The sequence below is a fragment of the Nanorana parkeri genome, unplaced genomic scaffold (assembly GCF_000935625.1).
Source record: "Nanorana parkeri isolate BGI_ZX_2015 unplaced genomic scaffold, ASM93562v1 scaffold371, whole genome shotgun sequence".
NCBI lineage: Eukaryota > Metazoa > Chordata > Amphibia > Anura > Dicroglossidae > Nanorana > Nanorana parkeri.
This window is the reverse complement of record NW_017306639.1, coordinates 1,179,763-1,198,882: the sequence shown is the minus strand read 5'-3', so window position 1 is coordinate 1,198,882 and position 19,120 is coordinate 1,179,763. Positions and strand designations below refer to the sequence as shown.

General features: G+C 49.4%; 1 protein-coding gene across 1 annotated transcript in view; it reads right to left on the bottom strand.

Annotated features, from left to right (window-relative positions):
- Positions 1-23: 23 nt before the first annotated feature.
- LOC108789042 (1-phosphatidylinositol 4,5-bisphosphate phosphodiesterase gamma-1-like) overlaps positions 24-19,120 on the bottom strand; it is an 83,161-nt gene continuing 64,064 nt past the window's right edge. The window contains exons 20-32 of the mRNA XM_018558966.1: positions 18,225-18,302; positions 16,452-16,555; positions 16,203-16,299; positions 15,296-15,380; positions 13,913-14,076; positions 12,696-12,792; positions 8,894-9,118; positions 7,664-7,812; positions 5,400-5,514; positions 3,021-3,182; positions 2,145-2,233; positions 962-1,146; positions 24-106 (exon numbers count right to left, since the gene is read on the bottom strand). Coding sequence (XP_018414468.1) covers positions 55-106; positions 962-1,146; positions 2,145-2,233; positions 3,021-3,182; positions 5,400-5,514; positions 7,664-7,812; positions 8,894-9,118; positions 12,696-12,792; positions 13,913-14,076; positions 15,296-15,380; positions 16,203-16,299; positions 16,452-16,555; positions 18,225-18,302 — 1,602 coding nt within the window. The 3' untranslated portion in view covers positions 24-54. The remainder of the gene's footprint in view (positions 107-961; positions 1,147-2,144; positions 2,234-3,020; positions 3,183-5,399; positions 5,515-7,663; positions 7,813-8,893; positions 9,119-12,695; positions 12,793-13,912; positions 14,077-15,295; positions 15,381-16,202; positions 16,300-16,451; positions 16,556-18,224; positions 18,303-19,120) is intronic.

Genomic DNA, 19,120 nt, shown 5'->3' with positions numbered 1-19,120 from the left:
AGTCTCTCGAGTTCAACGAATAGGGAATCAGCGTGAACTCAACGTGCCCGGAGCTCAGTTCCTCTTGTTCACCAGCTGTCGGTCTCTTCTCTTCTTCTCCATGAGTCTGATGGACAAAAAGATGAACAACAACAATCAGCAATCAGCTCAGAATCCTGCAACCAGATTTACTGACATAGGAGGAGCCAACTCATAGATGACCAACGATTTGTAGACATCCGACCATCACCTGTATCAGCTGGTTGGACATCCCATTACAAATCCATAGCCACATATATTGCCTCCCCATGGACGTCGGTATGGAGTTGCCTCCCCATGGACGTCGGTATGGAGTTGCCTCCCCATGGACGTCGGTATGGAGTTGCCTCCCCATGGATGTGGATATGGAGTTGCCTCCCCATGGACGTGGATATGGAGTTGCCTCCCCATGGACGTGGATATGGAGTTGCCTCCCCATGGACGTGGATATGGAGTTGCCTCCCAATGGATGTGGATATGGAGTTGCCTCCCCATGGACATCGATATGGAGTTGCCTCCCCATGGACATCGATATGGAGTTGACCCCCCTCCATGGGCATTAATATGACGTTGCCTCCTCATGGGCATTCATGTAGAGTTGCCCTCTTTATGACTATAACACCCTCTCCTCATCTGGGAAGGCTTCCCACAAGAGTTTGGAGGGTGTCTGTGGGAATTTGTGAACATTTGTGAGGTCAGGTACTGGTGTTGGATGAGAAGACCCGGCTCACAATCAGCATTCCAATTCCTCCCAAAGGTGCTCAGTAGGGTTGAGGTCAGGGCTCTTTGCAGGAGGACGGAGGTCAGATAGAAGACTGAAGGGAAGGACGGAGGTCAGATAGAAGACTGGAGGGAAGGACGGAGGTCAGATAGAAGACTGAAGGGAAGGACGGAGGTCAGATAGAAGACTGAAGGGGAGGATGGAGGTCAGGTTTAAACTCACTTCCTGTTGCGCACTTCGGTTAGCTCGAGCAGTCTCTCCTGGGCCGCCCGGAGCTCATCCAGCCTCTGCTGGTAGCGAGAGTCGCAGTTATTGGCGCGCTCGTAGCTGGACACTTGGCAGGAAAGCTCGCTGGCTCGGTCACGCAGCTGCTGGATGGACGTGTACAGATTCTCGTCGTCCTCTTCCTGTGTATGGAAGACGACAGACCGTGATAAGAAAATAAAGCTGTCGGTGGAACAGGAAGTAAGGGAAAGTCTTCCAATGGGGACACCTGTTCTGGTGACAATGGTCTAAGAAGTGGTTTTCTGTCACTTCCTGTTGTCTGGGATCATCGCTATCCCATAGTGGTTCATTATTAACCCCCGGGAAATGAAGTGAGGAATAACGGGGTCACAGACAGAAGAAAACCTGGTTGTAGATTTAAATAACCAATTAAAAAGCTGCCGAAGGATCCAGGCGTAGCTTCGGCTGATCCTTCGGCAAGCTTCGGTTGCGGGAGCTCTTCAGTTCAGTCGGGCCGAAGGCCCTACAGCACCCGAAGGCGGCCCGAGCGGCTAAACCTAGCCAAAGGCATCTACTTCGGCTCGACTGAGCCTTTCACCCTGCAAATGACAGCTGGGCGGAGCCAGCTGTGAGCTCACGGCTGGCTCCGCCCAGTTGTAATGACAGATCGGTATCCCCAAATGACCTGGGGACGCTCATCTGTCATTCAACAATAACAGCTGGGCGGAGCTGGTTGTGATGTCACGGCCAGCTCCGCCCAGTTGTTATTCATTGCCCGTGACCTGCTAGAAGACTCTAGCAGGTGCCGGCCAATAGGAAACAATTGAGCGGAGCTAGCCGTCATTGTTTTTTTTTTTTTTAATCTTTATTTCTTTTTTATTTAACCCCTTGAAGACCAGGTGTTTAGATCCCCTTCATGGCCAGGCCATTTTTCAGTGTTCAGCGCTGCGGTACTTTGACTGACATTTATTCCGTCATGCCACGCTGTACTGAAATGAATTTTATACCATTTTTTGGGGACAGATAGAGCTTTATTTTGGTGGTATTTAATCACCACTGGGGGTTTTATTTTTTACTATATTCAGGAGAAATTACTGAAAATTTTGAGAAAAAAAAGTTTTTTTTTACTAATAATAATGATGACATTAAATCTGACTGATAAAGATTTGATATACGGCACCTTAGCGTTGACGATCTCTGTGTGCACCAGCAGGGCCGCCAGCTCCAGCTCCTCGCTGTAACTATTCCGCAGGGGGACCGAGCGATAGCCTAGGCACAGAAGACACGGGTCAGCAAAATCCAGAGCGTCAGTAACAACGGTAAACCGGCCCTAGAGTCTCCAGGAGGACTCCAGCCAAACTGACATACGTACGCTGTGCATGGGCCTTTCTTTTTTTCTCCTCCTCCAATGTTTCTAATTCTGTTCAGCCTCTTTTATGATTCCCATTTACCAGCCACACTGCACAGCCAGGACTACAGCACCCTCGTGCACTTTTCTTTTTATAGTGTGTAGTAGACATGTGCACTGCCAAAAAATTTGTTTCGTTTCGTTTTAAATTCGGATTTGTGTTATTTCGTTTTTCAGGATTCGGGTGTGAAAGTCAATTCGGATTCGGAATTCGGATTCGGACGAAATTCGGTAGCGTTAGCTCGAACGTTCGTTTCGTTTTCGGTTCTTATTCGTTTCGTTCGTTCGTTTGCAGCAAAAGTGACATTTGAGGGGGAAAAAATATTTTTCTCCTTCTCTAATGTCACTTTGCTCCAACGAACGAAACGAATAAGAAACGAATAAGAACAGAAAACGAAACGAACGTTCGACCTAACGCTACCGAATTTCGGAAATGGAAATTCGGATTCGTTTGCATTCGTTATATCTGCAATTCGGAATTCGGATACATCCGAATGTCCGAATTTCCGAAAATTCGTCCGAATTTCGATTCGGAACGAAACGAATCGCACATGTCTAGTGTGTAGTGATTTCACGATTCACTATTTTTATTCACAGGGGAAGTACGTTTTTGTGGCACGCACCGCGGCGGCGCCTGCCATTGCTTACCCGTCTTCAGGGCCTTCACAGGAAATATGGCCTGGGCCAGGAAGTTGGGGTCGCTGAACATGTCCTCCTCGTACACCACGAACCTCAGGAAGGCGAACTCTGGATTATTGATGTCAAACACAAACTCTTTCATCGTCCACACCGGGTTCAAACCGTTGTCGGCTGCACGGGGAAGAGAGGCGCGTGATTCAATACGGGGACATACAGAAAAACAAAAAGGCGCGTTCCAAACGTACACAACCCCCAACATCTGCTTCCTTCTGGACTGTTATATACACCATCGGGACTGTCTTTTTGTTTTATATCTGTTTGTTAGCGGGGGGTTAGGGTGTGGCGTCTTCACAGAGGAAATCACACGTAGTGGTCTTATAAACAAAGTCTCGGTTGGCGGTAGTACAAAAGAATATTTACAACACTGGGGAAAGCGGTTTCCCTTCCGGCATGGAGGCCACAGATACCCAGTACAGTTACATCCGGTATCAGCTGTAGTTGGGTTAGTTAGCACTGTAGGCACTTCCCACTTACTGGCACAAGTATAACCCCTGAGCACACAATGCGTATCTGCAGAGACTGTTATTTACAACACGTTACCCGGAAGCAGCGGTATTCGTTCAGCGGAGGGATACATGAGTCTGATGCACTTTTCCCGCACTCACAGCGGCCATACTGATTCGGCCACAGGGAGTCTTTCATCCGACTTGGATTCCCCAATGCAGGACTCCGGATAGGGTTGCCACCTGTCCAGGATTCACCCGGACAGTCCGGGTTTTGAATGCTGTGTCCGGGTTTCAGGGCAGGAGGAACCCGGACACAAGATGTCAGGGGCCAACCAAAATAAAAGGAGAACTATGGTGTTAAGGCTTTTCCCCATAGTTCTCCTTAGGGTAACGGGAGGACACAAACTAGCGTCCTCCCTTATGGTTGTCACCTTTTCTTCAAGGGAAACCCGAACACACTCTAGCAATGCGCTGACATTTTTTTGGGAAAATTAGTCGTGGCTTATGCATATGTAAATAGTACCACCCATTCATATGTAAATATCACAGTTGAGACTATTTTCAATGTCCCTCCGGAGTTAGGGTTGCCACTAACTAAGGGTTGAACGCTCAAGCGACATTTTTTGGGGAGAATGAGTGGTGGCTTATTCATATGTAAATATCACAGTTGAGACTATTTTCAGTGGGGGGGACCAGTAGCCCCTATCTTAAAGGAGAACTATGAGGGGGAGGGGGGGTGCTTTTCACTCACCTCATAGTTCTAGCCAACCTGTGACAATGAGACTGTCACAGGTCGGCTCAGTAGATCGGGAGGTGAGCGAACACATACCGTCGCTCGCTCACCTCTCGATCCTGTCACAGCTCTCTGCCGTGACAGGGGAGGGGCTGGATTCCCCCCTCCCCGCTCCGATCCGCCAGTGCTGACTGGCGGAACGGACGGGGGAGGGGGCGGGTACAGCTGGCTCTGCCTCTAGATAGGCAGAGCCAGCTGTCAGTCACGCAGCTGGGCAGATCCCGGCACAATTGTCGGGATCAGCTCCGGCTGCGGCGTCTCAGTATACCGCGAGCTGTAGCTCCCTATATACTGAGCCTAGGGTGACGGGAGGACGCTAGTTTGTGTCCTCCCGTTACCCTAAGGAGAACTATGGGGAAAAGCCCTGACCTCATAGTTCTCCTTTAAGATCTGATATCTCCCTGTGCTCTCTGCCTGTGCTGCACTGTTATCAGCTACATTGAGGACTACAGGACATGTCCCCTCTATGTAACGGAGATGAGGACAGAGGGAAGTGTTCTGTGGTCCTGAGTGACAATACTGCTCCCCCAAAAGAAATAGTAAGGTAAGCGAGTGTTACTGGCAGGATCACCAGGTGAAAATAAAGGGATGACAGGATACCATGAAAGGGTGGGGGGTTCTGTAGTTCACAAAGGGAAAATAGGCAGGGCTGATAACACTGCTTGGGATTATAGTGTAGCTCGGGCAAGGAGCACAAGAAGTCATCAGCTCACTGAGTTTCAGGCAGGATCAACAGGTATATGGATCAGATATATAAACCCAGTGGTGTAACAATAGCCATAGCAGCCCAAGCAGCCGCTATGGGGCCTGGGGGTGGAAGGGGGCCCCATTAAGGATTGCAGGAGATGCCGTTGACCCTGTACCCTCTATGACATTTCCAATCAAGAAGAGCTCCTGCCTCTAGCTCAAGGAGTTCCTATACCCGCTATCCATTTCTTCATTTGGAAACACAGACAGTTCTTATTTCAGACATGTGAAATTAAATGCAAGGGGCGCAGTAGCGAAGGTTGTCTGGATGGGGGAGGGGGGTTGTAGTACAAGACTGACTATAGTTGTCTGAAGGTGGAGCCCCCACTTGTGTTGACTCACCCACAACATCGCTCTTGTTCTTGCTGTTGTCAAACTCGGAGCCGCAGACCTCCACCTCCACGAAGGGACACACGATACTGCGGCCGTTCTTGGGGAGGTGCCGGGCCCCCAGGATCTGGAGGGATGAAACCCAAAACACACACATGGATTAAAGGTGAACTGTCAGAGAAACATACAAGTCAGATTGTAGGCCTGCCCTGCTATTGGTATTTTGGTGAGATGATCCCTAAGGGTGAACAACTTCTAGAGGGATGCCGACACTGCAACTTTCCTCATCAGAACCCTGAGAGCGCGCCAGGTGGTTAGAAGGAACCCGACCCACCCATTCAGCAATCAAAGCCTGACATTCAGGAACTAGACCCCTCCCCCATCCAGGTACCAGACCCTCCGATTCAGGAATCAGAACCCTACAATTTAGGATGCAGAATCCTCCCATCCTGGAACCAGAACCTCCCATTCAGGAACCAGACTCTCCTATTAAGGAATCAGACCCCTTCCATCCTAAAACCAGACCCTTCCCATTCATGAATCAGACCCTTCCATCCTAAAACCAGACCCTTCCCATTCATGAATCAGACCCTTCCATCCTAAAACCAGACCCTTCCCATTCATGAATCAGACCCTTCCATCCTAAAACCAGACCCTTCCCATTCATGAATCAGACCCTTCCCTTCCTAGAACCAGACCCTTCCCATTCATGAATCAGACCCTTCCTTTCATGAACAAGCCCCTTCCATCCGAAAACCAGCCCCTTCCAATTCAGAAACAGACCCCTTCCTTCCTAAAACCAGACCCTTCCCATTCATGAATCAGACCCTTTCCTTCCTAAAACCAGACCCTTTCCATTCATGAATCAGACCCTTTCCTTCCTAGAACCAGACCCTTTCCATTCATGAATCAGACCCTTCCCTTCCTAGAACCAGACCCTTCCCATTCATGAATCAGACCCTTTCCTTCCTAAAACCAGACCTTCCTATTCAGGAATCAGACGCCTTCCCATCCTAGAACCAGACCCTTCCCATTCAGGAATGAGACCCTTCCATCCTGGAACCAGACCCTCCCATTTAGGAATCAGACCCCTCCCAACCTAGAACCAGACCCTCCCATTTAGAAATCAGACCCATTTCATTTAGGAATAAGATCCCTCCCATCCAGGAATCAGACCCTCCCATTCAGGAATCAGACCACTCCCATCCTGGAATCAGACCACTCCCATCCTGGAATCAGACCACTCCCATCCTGGAATCAGACCACTCCCATTCAGGAATCAGACCACTCCCATCCTGGAATCAGACCCTTCCCATCCTGGAATCAGACCACTCCCATCCTGGAATCAGACCGTCTCCCATTCAGGAACCAAACCTCTCCCATCCAGATGCCAGACCACTCCTATATAGGAATCAGACCCTCTCCCATTTAGGAATCAGACCCTCTCCCATTTAGGAATCAGACCCCTCCTATCCTGGAACCAGACCCTCCCATTTAGGAATCAGACCCCCTCCCATTCAGGAATCAGGGTTTGAAGGAGTAGGGGAAGAGTAGGGTATAAGGGCTGAAGGGTAACAGTAAAACCAGCAGGAGTCAAAGGTGTGACTGTGGCATCCTAACAGATGCCTTTTATTATCTAACTAAAAACCTTTCATCATCATCGGGGGGTATTTAGAAATATTTGCAGATCAGACAGCTCTGCCAACCTCTGTGTGTTAGATTTACGGCGCACTATGACCACTAGATGGAGCCAGGGAGCACAGGAAATGTCAATGCATAAAGAGCTGCGAATCTAAAACGAGCGGCATTCGGCATGGCTATTCTGCTCAGTACCTCCGTGGCAGCTTGCTCCGCCCAACTGTTTCCTATTGGCCGCCACTCGCTAGAGTTGTTATTGGCTGTTATTCCCGGCCAATGAATAACAACTGAGCGGAGCCGGCCGTGAAGTCACGGCGGGCTCCGCCCAGTTGTTATTGTTTAATGACAGATCAGCGTCCCCAGGTCATTGACGGGGACGCTGATCTGTCATTACAACTGGGCGGAGCCAGCGGTGAGATCATGGCTGGCTCCGCCCAGCTGTCATTTGCAGGGCTCTGGCGGCCAAAAAATCAGCCAAAGCTATGGAAGGATCCTTTGTGAATCACCCCCTTAGACTCTTTTAACTCTAATAACTTCTTGTGGTTGGTGAGAATTGCACTTTTAATAAAAACTTATAATGTGATAATATTAATAACGACAAAAATAATAAGTACCGAGCGACTTGGTTGTCACCTAACCTGAATCTGCACTGTGATTGGCTCCACGATCTTCAGGCTGTTTTTATCGAACGGGTCGAAGAGATCGTCTCTCATGATGTCCGGCTGCAGGACGTACCCGCTCTGTCCGCCCATCATGAACAGCGCCTGGTTCAGCTGCATTGGCTTGTCTGTGAACACATAGAGATAGGTGATAGAAAGGATGAGTGATGACCCTCAGCAGACCGGATCTAGAGCCTTGGTTCTCAACTAGTGGGTCGTGACCCAAAACTGGGTCGCGACTCTGTGTTCAGTGGGTCCCCTTCCACTTTTCTAGGTGACAGGCTCCTCAGCCTGCCCCCAGCGCAGCGCTGTCAGTTCTCGCGCCAAGCAGCCATTCAAAATATGCTGCGCGCCGCGGAGGGTCACCTTAAGGTGGAGCTGGAGGAAGCTCCATACATACGTGCATTGCTTACAGCTCCCTCGCATGTCCTGTAGAGGTTCCTGGACCGGAGTGACATCACATTCTGGCTCCCGGCACCTCTACAGGGAGCGCAAGGGAGCTGTACAAGCAACGCACGTATGGATGGAGCTCCGTCACAGCACAGCAGCCCACACTGCACCCCAGGCTGAGGATCCACTCCACTTCTCATAAGGTAGAAAGACTGGGTGGATCCTAAAAAAAGAACAAAAATTATGTTTTTTTTGGAGTGTGTCTGTGGTTGTGTGTTTTTGAGGGCCCATTCACACTAGTACAGTGTGTTAATCGCACAGTTTGTGTCCTCCCGTTACCCTAAGGAGAACTATGGGGAAAAGCCTTAACCCCAAAGTTCTCCTTTAATCACCCCGCGTGTGGGAGAATAGGACTTTGTGAAGCTGAACAGCTAAAAAAGTAGGGACCGTTCACCATTCACTTAGTGAATGTTCACATTCCATAAGGTGAAGTGATGTTGACTTCAATCATCCAATCAGAAATCCTGTTTTCCTTTGCCTTGCATTACATTGGGTGTCTCTATGCTCCGCAATAAGACATGCCAAGGATTCTGGGATATTCACTAAGCTACCGTGTTTCCCCGAAAATAAGACAGTGTCTCCTTCTCCTTCGGAGAAACACAGGTGGGCGGGTGAGGGGGCGGGCATGCGTGCTCACTAGGTCTTATTTTCGGGGTAGGTCTTACTTTCGGGGAAACACGGTATGTGAACATCAAGTTTGCTGAGTGAAAAGTCCCTACTCCTTGATTTAAATCAGCCCCCTGTGAATGTGACCGGTACCTGGAGTCTGGAAATTGAGGGCCGCCAGCTGGCTCCCACAGATCCACATGGGCAGCGGGTCGTAGTTGGAGGAGTCCAGTCGCTGTCCTTTGGGGTAGACGCGGCTCAGCTGGCGCCGGTTATACTGCAGGAACTTCTTCCCCTTGCTGCGGTTGGCGTATTTCTCCGCCTTGGTCTCGGGGAAGGAAGACATGTCGCGGTAGCAAGCCTTCTCCGTCCCGATCTCTGCAAAGACATAAGTGAGATAACACCACAGAAGGTCATATGGGCCGCCCAGAAACTGATCCATGAATTCCGGGCCTTCAGGCTTCATTCCTCTGGATTTATCACAGATCTCAGGATTTGTTCCTCCCATCTAGCAGTTGATAATATAAATCAGGGGTAGGCAATTTCCGGGCCCTTATAAAACTACAAATTCCATGAGGCATCTGCCCTAGGAAGTCATGTCCGTGGCTGTCAGGGTCTTGCAATGTCTATTGGGATTTGTAGTTGCATCACAGCTGGAGGGCCCGGAGCTTGCCTACCCCTGATTTATTGTATCAACTTACACATTGATTGATTTCTTTTTTCCGGTTTCGAATGGAGTTGGTTGGGTGACAACGCAGTAGCACACCTAGTAGACATTTGTCACCCTGTAACAGGAAGTACCTAAACAACGACCTTCATGGCAGGATCACCAGAGATTGTTCTATTTATGGAATGCAAAAAGAGTGAAAAACAACTTTGTTACATTAACATTGATAAGAGATTGGCGGCCTCACGGTGAAGGTTCTGAAAGTTTATTTAGAAGAGTAAAAGGTAAAGATTAACAAGCGGAGAAATCAATGTGCGTGGAGATCCCGAGGCATGGCAGATGTACCAAAGATCTGACCTCTTCAGCGAGCGGGAGACTATTAAAGGAGAACTATGAGGGGGGGAGGGGTGATTTTCACTCACCTCATAGTTCTAGCCGACCTGTGACAATGAGACTGTCACAGGTCGGCTCAGTAGATCGGGAGGTGAGGGAACACATACCGGGTTCGCTCACCTCTCGATCCTGTCATGGCTCTCTGCCGTGACCGGGGAGGGGCTGGATTCCCTTCTCCGATCCTCCAGCGCTGACTGGCGGAACGGACGGGGGAGGGGGCGGGCACAGCTGGCTCTGCCTCTAGATAGGCAGAGCCAGTTGTCACTCACGCAGCTGGGCGGATCCCGTCATCTAAGTCGGGATCCGCTCCAGGTGCGGCGTCTCAGTATACCGCGAGCTGTAGCTCCCTATATACTGAGCCTAGGGTGACGGGAGGACGCTATGGGGAAAAACACTGACCCCATAGTTCTCCTTTAATCTCCAATCCTGGACAGCTGCCATGCAGGACCCTCCCAAACATAAACATCTTATATAATAACTACTTCACTTAAAGGAGAACTATGGGGTCAGGGCTTTTCCCCATAGTTCTCCTTAGGGTAACGGGAGGACACAAAATAGCGTCCTCCCGTCACCCTAGGCTCAGTATATAGGGAGCTACAGCTCGCGGTATACTGAGACGCCGGAGCGGATCCCGACATCGATGTCGAGATCCGCCCAGCTGCGTGAGTGACAGCTGGCTCTGCCTATCTAGAGGCAGAGCCAGCTGTACCCGCCCCCTCCCCCGTCCGTTCCGCCAGTCAGCGCTGGAGGATCGGAGCGGGGAGGGGGGAATCCAGCCCCTCCCCCTGTCACGGCAGAGAGCCGTGGCAGGATCGAGAGGTGAGCGAACGCCGGTATGTGTTCGCTCACCTCCCGATCTACTGAGCCGACCTGTGACAGTCTCATTGTCACAGGTCGGCTAGAACTATGAGGTGAGTGAGAAGCACCCCTCCCCTCCCCCCTCATAGTTCTCCTTTAACATTTAATGACAATACATTATGGTAGAACAAAGAGAATAACTGTCTCCATGTTCTGCAACAAGACATTCCAAGACTACAGAGGGTAACAAGGTTGCAACATTTTACTTTAAACTCATTTCACCAAGAGAACCTAACATAACATATGAGCACCTAATATTGTCTTTTATTGACGAGACCTCATTGTAGAAAAGGGGGACTGAGGGGTGCGATTATAAAATGGCCGCCGAGCTCTGTGACTATCTGAGTTTTACATTTGCAGCACATTACGGCCACTAAAGGGAACATAGGAATTTCCGGTGCTCCTCCTCGCCGCCATCTAGTGGCTGTAATGAGCTGCGCATCTAAAACTCGGGGTTCTCACAGAAACAATTGGCGCACAAAACGACTGGTATCACAAGCTGGATTACTGTTAAACGCAAGGAAACTCGCTCTCCGAACGCTTTCTAAATACACCGCTATCTCTATCATTCACAATAAGACATTCCAAGGATTCCGGGAACAACAATTTGTTTCAATGACATCTTTCTGCAATGTTATTCTAGCATATGAACCTGTTATTATATAAGGAACCTGACACTAGCATATAAGCACTTACTGCGGTAATCAGGGCCGGTGCTAGACTATTTTGCACCCTAGGCAAGACCAGCTACTTGTACATGAGTATCTGCCGTACCCCCCCTGATGGCTGCCCTGAACGGGGGGGGTACATTTTTAGTAGGAGAGGGGGTTCAATATGCTGCATTTGTTTAATCCTGTATATGCCAAGTATATGTTTTACATTTTATTATAGTGCAAGTTCAGAGCAGAGTCTCCAAGTCAGGGGAGTTGTGTGTATTATATCTCGCTGTATTGTTTATCTGTGAGAGACATCTGAGACCAGAAGAAGAATAAAGTGGATACATAATACAGCAGGAAGTGCAGGAAGTGTCCATATTTCGTATCCTCCCGGGGCGATATGCACAGCTGTGTGTTATTCTCACTGTTCCTGATGTATGAGTGGAATGTACATTATATAGTACGGGGCCGGCCCTTCTGTATACGGGTCTGACCCCCAGGTGGCATGTCTAGTAAAGACATCCAGCAGCCCCCCCCGGACAGGTAATGTATTCCATCACATTCATGAGATTTGTGAGGACAGGAAGTCCGCGGAGATAACGACACAAACATGAGAAAAAAACGTTTATTAAAAGGAGAACTATGAGGCGAGTGATTTTCAGTTCGAGCCGACGTGTGACAATGAGACTGTCACAGGTCGGCTCAGTAGATCGGGAAGTGAGCGAACACATACAGTCGCTCGCTCACTTTTCGATCTATCCCTGCAGAGAGCCGTGACTGTTACTCACGGCTCCCTGCAGGGAGCCCCCCCCCTCTACCTCTCCGATCCTCCAGCGCTGACTGGCGGAAGGGACGGGGGAGGGGGCAGGTACAGCTGGCTCTGCCTCTGGATAGGCAGAGCCAGCTGTCAATCACGCAGCTGGGTGGATCTCAACAGTAATGTCGGGATCCGTCCCGGCTGCGGCGGTCTCAGAATACTGCGAGCTGTAGCTCGTGATATACTGAGCTTTGGGTCATCGGAGGACGCTAGTATATGTCCTCCCATGACCCTTAGGAGAACTATGGGGAAAAGCACTGACCCCATAGTTCTCCTTTAAGGCAAAACCTCAACCGTGCAATATGCGCACATCAACAAGGCAAAAAAAAACGGGAGCCACACACAGACACACTATAAATGGCGGCTCTGGATGGACAGTTGGATAAATGGCTCTATATTTAGGATGTATCCGGTCTATAAATGGCGGCTCTGGATGGACAGTTGGATAAATGGCTCTATATGGTACAGAATATTCGGATGGTTGTTAGTGAAAAGTGCAGTTTCTTTGTGTTACTTGAATGTTTGCACACACACACGAAGAGATAACATGTTAGAATGTCTTACTTTCCTCATCGAAAGGCACAGGGCGGCAATAGACGACCAGCTCAGACAGCTCCAGTGCGATCTTCTTTCTCCTCTCCATTATCTTCCCTTCTTGCATCTGTAAACACACAGAGCCACAGAGTGTCATACAGTGCACGCCTGTGTCTCCAGCATCTCCAATGGCCCCTGCACTCCTGTGTCTCCAATGGCCCCTGCACGCCTGTGTCTACAATGACCCCTGCACCTCTAGCATCTCCAATGGCCCCTGCACTCCTGTGTCTACAATGACCCCTGCACCTCTAGCATCTCCAATGGCCCCTGCACTCCTGTGTCTCCAATGACCGCTGCACCTCTAGCATCTCCAATGGCCCCTGCACTCCTGTGTCTACAATGGCCCCTGCACTCCTGTGTCTCCAGTGTCTGCAATGACCCCTACACTCCTGTGTCTCCAAAGACCCATGCACTCCTGTGTCTCCAGCATCTCCAATGACCCCTGCACTCCTGAGTATCCAATGACCAGTGCACTCCTGTATTTCCACTGACCCCAGAGCTTCCCATGTCAACCAGTGACCCCCAGAGCTTCCTGTATCCTCCAGTGACCTCTCGGTACCCTGTAAATTCTTGTGACTCCATAGCATCCTATGTCACCCAGTGACATCAGAGCTTCCTGTCTCACACAGTGACCCCAGAGCATCTTGTGTCTCCATGCAGACACAGAAACAGGAACCATACCGCACTCCTTACCGGGATTCCCACTTGATGAAGATGGGTGCTTGAAATGACTGCGGATGGCACCGCCACACATGAACAGTAGAAAAATGTCACCAGCACACCATGAGTTGAAAAAGCAAAATATTTTATTGCCAGTAGCTGTATCTCATTGGCAAGCGCTTTCGGGGCCTCGCAGGGTCCCCTTCATCAGGCTCCATGCAGACACAGGTACGCGCCTGTATTTCCTGGACTGTCTCTATCTTTTGGATATGGAACACCCTGTCCACGACAGGCTGAACAAAATTAAAAATCTTTTGGCAGGCAAAACACTTCACACCTATGTAACATACTTCAGCTGTGTATTTACCTGCACGCTTGGAGTCCATATATAAAGAATTGACATTGTGTCAAGCATGTCCCATTGGCCCTCATAACCTACAGGGATAGCCCCTTGATAGCAGCATTGTTCAGCACGTGTGCCCTCTGGTGTTCATCAGGAGTATTGCATTTTATAAATGGGGACTCACCCTCGCATCTGCATTCTGGGTAGCCTCTCGGATCTTCGCTATCCAGTCGTTAAGCTCTTCCAGTGAGTCGGCTGCCACATCCAGCGCTTGAGAGGGGTGAGACATCTGCTGGGAGTGGATGGTGAACATGTGGGGTTTGAGGCCTCTCCCTTCCTTAGACAAGACTGCGGACAGAGAAAAGGGGGGGTGAATAAAGCTCAGCAGATAACAGCGTAAAATATATATATATAATACATCAAACCCCATCTTTATGGCGGGTGTAAACACTTCAGCAAGGTCTTCTTCATCAGCCAAGAGTAGGGTTGGGGCAGTTTAAACAGTAAGTAATAGAGGGTCTGGCGGTGCTCCAGGTCTGGGTGACATGTCCTGGCCCCGTGGCAGCACTCTGTGGTCATTAAGTCTGCATTCATACTGAGAGCAGGCTCACTGACATTGATGACCACATTGCAGAGCCACTGTAGGTCAGTCACCTAACCAACAATGCTAGCCTTATGTCAGGTGACCTGAAACTGCCCTATAAGGGCTTGCTACCCAGAGGATTGTTGGAGTGTGCCTAGGCCTGAGGGTATCTTCTACAGAGGTGTATGCTCTCGTCCTGTCTTATCTGATCTTGCAGGAAGGAGGGCAGTCATGCATCCATTGGGCAAGGTCAGGTGGCATCACAGCTCACATGACATAAAGATAAAGGAGCGCCCAAAGGAAGAATCAATAGGACGGCCGGGTGCAACTGCTTATATTTTAATAGCTTTTGACATCCTAAACACATTTTGGGAGTAACGGTTCCCTCCCTTCTTCAGGGCTTGGATGTGCAGGAGATTCAATGACTCAGCAATGGGATGTACAGCTACATCAGCAAATACTCAGTGTGTGTCAGCGTTACTCAGGGCCGTCTTTAACGTGTGGCAAAAGGGGCAGCTGCCCCGGGCCCAGTCAATGGAGTGGGGCCCAAAGCAGCTGCCCTTGGACCGTGTGACATCACACACAGGGTCACATGTCCCTCTGACGTCTTCTCCTATCTGCTGTGCAGGAGTAAGACGTAGTGCGAAAGCGGCTTATGTCACGTCACACACACACCAATCAGAAGAGTGAGACGCGACATCCGGACTGAGCTACAGCTGCACCACCAGGGCAGAGGCAGGTGAGCTGGGCTGGGCTGCTGAGGCATTCTGTGTTTTTGGGATGTTGGGGTGGAGAGCGAAATTGCATGGCGGGTCGGCACTGAGTGGTTAAGGTGCGACAGTGGGGAACCCCAAAAATAGTTTGCCCGGGGTCCAATCAATATTAAAGACACCCCCGGCGTTACTGGTCATCATCAGTCTTCATCTAGTGTCACTGGTCTTCAGACATTAGACAGCAGTAAACAGGAACCCCCCCGATACTCACCGATATGACAAGTGGGAACGTCTATGAACCCTTTCAGGAAGTTTCCCAGGGGGCTGTTCTCCGCAGACTGACCGAAGAACAGCGACTGAAGAGGAGGAAAGAAAGAATCAGTTATTTGGAGATTGCAGAAGGAGGTGGAGACATCAGACTCATGTACAGCGGTGTCTATTTGCCAAGTCTGCTCCAACAGTGACATAAAAGGTATGCCAGCGTGGCGGGGTCCTCCTTCCGTGACAGCCAGTATTCTGTCTTGGATAAATAGCATTGAAAGGGCTGAACTACCCACCTTTCCTGGAGAAACCACTGCTCTGAGCTCTCTTCAGTACTATCTGTAGGCCTAGGTATTCAGTCATGTGATCTCTACTGTAGAGTTGGAAAGAATTCAAATGGGCTAATTCTCCCCAACACAAGTGCTTAAGTCTTCAATGAATCAACAGCACTGGAGGGAGCCTGCAGCAGTATTTTCTTCAGGAAAGAGCACAGGGATGGTGGGGGCCCCTCATAATGGGCACAGCGGGTGTACAGACCCGGGAACTCAGCACAGGGATGGTGGGGGCCCCTCATAATGGGCACAGCGGGTGTAAAGACCCGAGAACTCAATGCAGGGATGGTGGGAACATCCCCCCCCCCAAAAAAAAAATGGAAGAGACTAATTGGGTTCAACTCTCCAGAACCTAGTAAAACACCAAAAGATCAGTTCTGGGTGGACTGACCCTTTAACACTCCTACATACAAGGATCCACATTAAGTTGTATTATTTCATTGATTTTTTTAAACACATTGGCATGGGTGCGAGATGTTCTCACAGTCCATGTGTGCTGCTAACATATACAGGAGAGTATTCAGTTCCAGCCGTCCCATCACATAATCTGCTTTGCCCCCGACAGAGGGGTGCCGTGCTCCATACCGAGTCATCCCGCTCTGTGGTCAACGCGTTGCTCATTTCCTCCACGTAGTTCGCCGGGAACCAAAGCTGCTTCTTCCCGCCATAATCCCCGCGCCACCTGCAGAGCGAGGACAAGGAAGACATTACTAATACCATAATGTTTGTTCTTACGTTGTATGTAGGAAAAGAAGAAGGGGTAGTTACTGGTTTTGAGTGGAACTGGGCTTTAAGAAATGAACAGACAGAAATCATTGCCGGATGTAAACTCACCAGCCTCCATCTTGCTTGTCTACATTGTGAACGATGGCCTGCTTACAGAAGGAGAGCTCGTCCTCCCGCTGGGCCTTGTAGTCATAGAGAGCCTTCACCATACTCTGCGGAGATACAGGACAGAGAGAGCAAAGTGACAATAACTCGGATGGGAAGCGATCAGAACATGAAGATGGGGCTTCTGCTGAGCACCCCCTCCCCCCCCACCCCATGCTTACTATTATCCCGGTGACTCCTGTGTTCCTAATGCCTGCTTCCAGTAGATGTGTCATTGTGTCATCAAGTGAATCCAGTGTGCCCAGTGATTCCAAATGCACTCCCAGCCAATGTGTTATCTAGTGTCTCTAGTGTGCCTCTGTGTGACTCCATGCTCTGTGGGCCTCTATGTGACTCCATGCTCTGTGTGCCTCTATGTGACTCCATGCTCTGTGTGCCTCTATGCTCTGTGTGCCTCTGTGTGACTCCATGCTCTGTGTGCCTCTATGCTCTGTGTGCCTCTGTGTGACTCCATGCTCTGTGTGCCTCTGTGTGACTCCATGCTCTCTGTGCCTCCTCGCAACCTCCAATAAGCTCCTGCATCATCTGAATGGCCCTTCTCTCAATGGCATCATCTTCTTGACATTTCTTGACATTATATTTTGATATAGTGTATGTAATGTATTTCTTAGCCTTGATGAAGGAGGATTCATGAGCTCTGAAACGTGTTGGCAATCTACATCATTTTTGCTGCTGTGACCAATAAAGATATACTGGACTTACACCGACCCTGTGGCGCGCTCATCCTTCTGCTGTACTATGACCTATCCGTTGACCTATCCGGACCCAGTGTCATCTAGGGAGCTCTTTTTTGTCTCAGAACTAAAATAAATGTCTTCATCTTAGGGTCCAGTGCTCCACCAACACTATCCATAAAGTTCCTCATAGACATTAGATCATGGCTTCTGGCCAGTCACAGAGGGATCATGTGACAATCATGTGACTACGGACACCTTCAGATCAGAACACATGCCCACCCACTTCTCCCCACCCATCCAGTCTTTGAGAAACTTAAAAAAGTGCAAAGCATGACCATGAGACATGCAAAGGACAGAGCATGGAATGTGGGGCTGTAAGGGACCATGTGAGGGGCCATGTGCCTTCACTACTACTGCCCCGGCACGCCACGATATGCCAGCCATAGACATGACACAGCAGTCAGAAGATCCAACCAAAGCAGGCTCATCCGGTGTAACAATCATGGCATAAAAAACAAACAGTACTTGGACCAGCCGGCTGCCAGCCTGATCTTGGAGGAACTTCAGCCAACTGATCTTATTATGTTGTATATAGATCAGTTGTATTACTGATCTATATATGTGAAGATCTTGACATTCCCTGTAAAAGTCATGCTTGGCCCGCCATTCCTATTGGTCACTGAGGTCGGCTACTACATTACAGAAGTAAAAGGAAGGCGACACAGATACTGCTGGGAGGTTGTGAATTAGTTTCCATCATAGGAGCAGGCAAGTGAATTAACCCACCAGTGACCATACGGAGTGGCCTCGTAAATTTACTAGATCCCATGAAAAACTGATTGTACCTGCCTTTATATAATAAGTATTGTGTTGCACCCTGAATGCCCCCGGTCCATAGTTCTTAGGGCACAGGAACATAGAGGTATGAATGGCTTCCATGCAAACACTCCAGTGACCATTCAACTCTAGACAACCCCCCCATCCAATACTTGTAACGCGGAACAATTATAGCTCAGACTGTCTTGATCTTCCATCTTACCCGAGATGTCGGCATTTTGTTGGCTTCCACGTACAGGTGCGGAGTCCGAACTTCATAGAGGGCACCGTAATCCAGTTCCTGAAGACAAAGACATTCTTCTGGTCAAAAGAATTGTTTATTGGTATAGAATTAGCATTCAAGTTATCCTAATTATTGAGTTCAGGTGCACAAAGCCAGCTCCATGAAGATATGGTTTGACCAGTTTAGTGAAGACCCTTTTCTGTTTCACCATAACTGTCCCCTGTGTACAAAGCCACATCCATAAAGACATGGTGTGACCAGTTGGGTGAAGGCCCTTTTCTCTTCCACCATGGCTGTCCCCTTTATACAAAGCCAGCTCCATAAAAGACATGGTGTGACTAGTTTGGTGAAGGCCCTTTTCTAGACAATTGTCCAGCTCTGTGGTAACAGTTTGGTGAAGACCCTTTTCTGTTCCATGACTGTCCCCTGTGTACAAAGCCAGCTCCATAAAGACATGGTGTGACCAGTTGGGTGAAGGCCCTTTTCTGTTCCACCATGGCTGTCCCCTTTATATAAAGCCAGCTCCATAAAGACATGGTGTGACCAGTTTGGTGAAGGCCCTTTTCTGTTCCACCATGGCTGTCCCCTTTATACAAAGCTAGCTCCATAGAGACATGGTGTGACCAGTTGGGTGAAGGCCCTTTTCTAGACAATTGTCCAGCTCTGTGGTAACAGTTTGGTGAAGACCCTTTTCTGTTCCATGACTGTCCCCTGTGTAGAAAGCCAGCTCCATAAAGACATGGTGTGACCAGTTGGGTGAAGGCCCTTTTCTGTTCCACCATGGCTGTCCCCTTTATATAAAGCCAGCTCCATAAAGACATGGTGTGACCAGTTTGGTGAAGGCCCTTTTCTCTTCCACCATGGCTGTCCCCTTT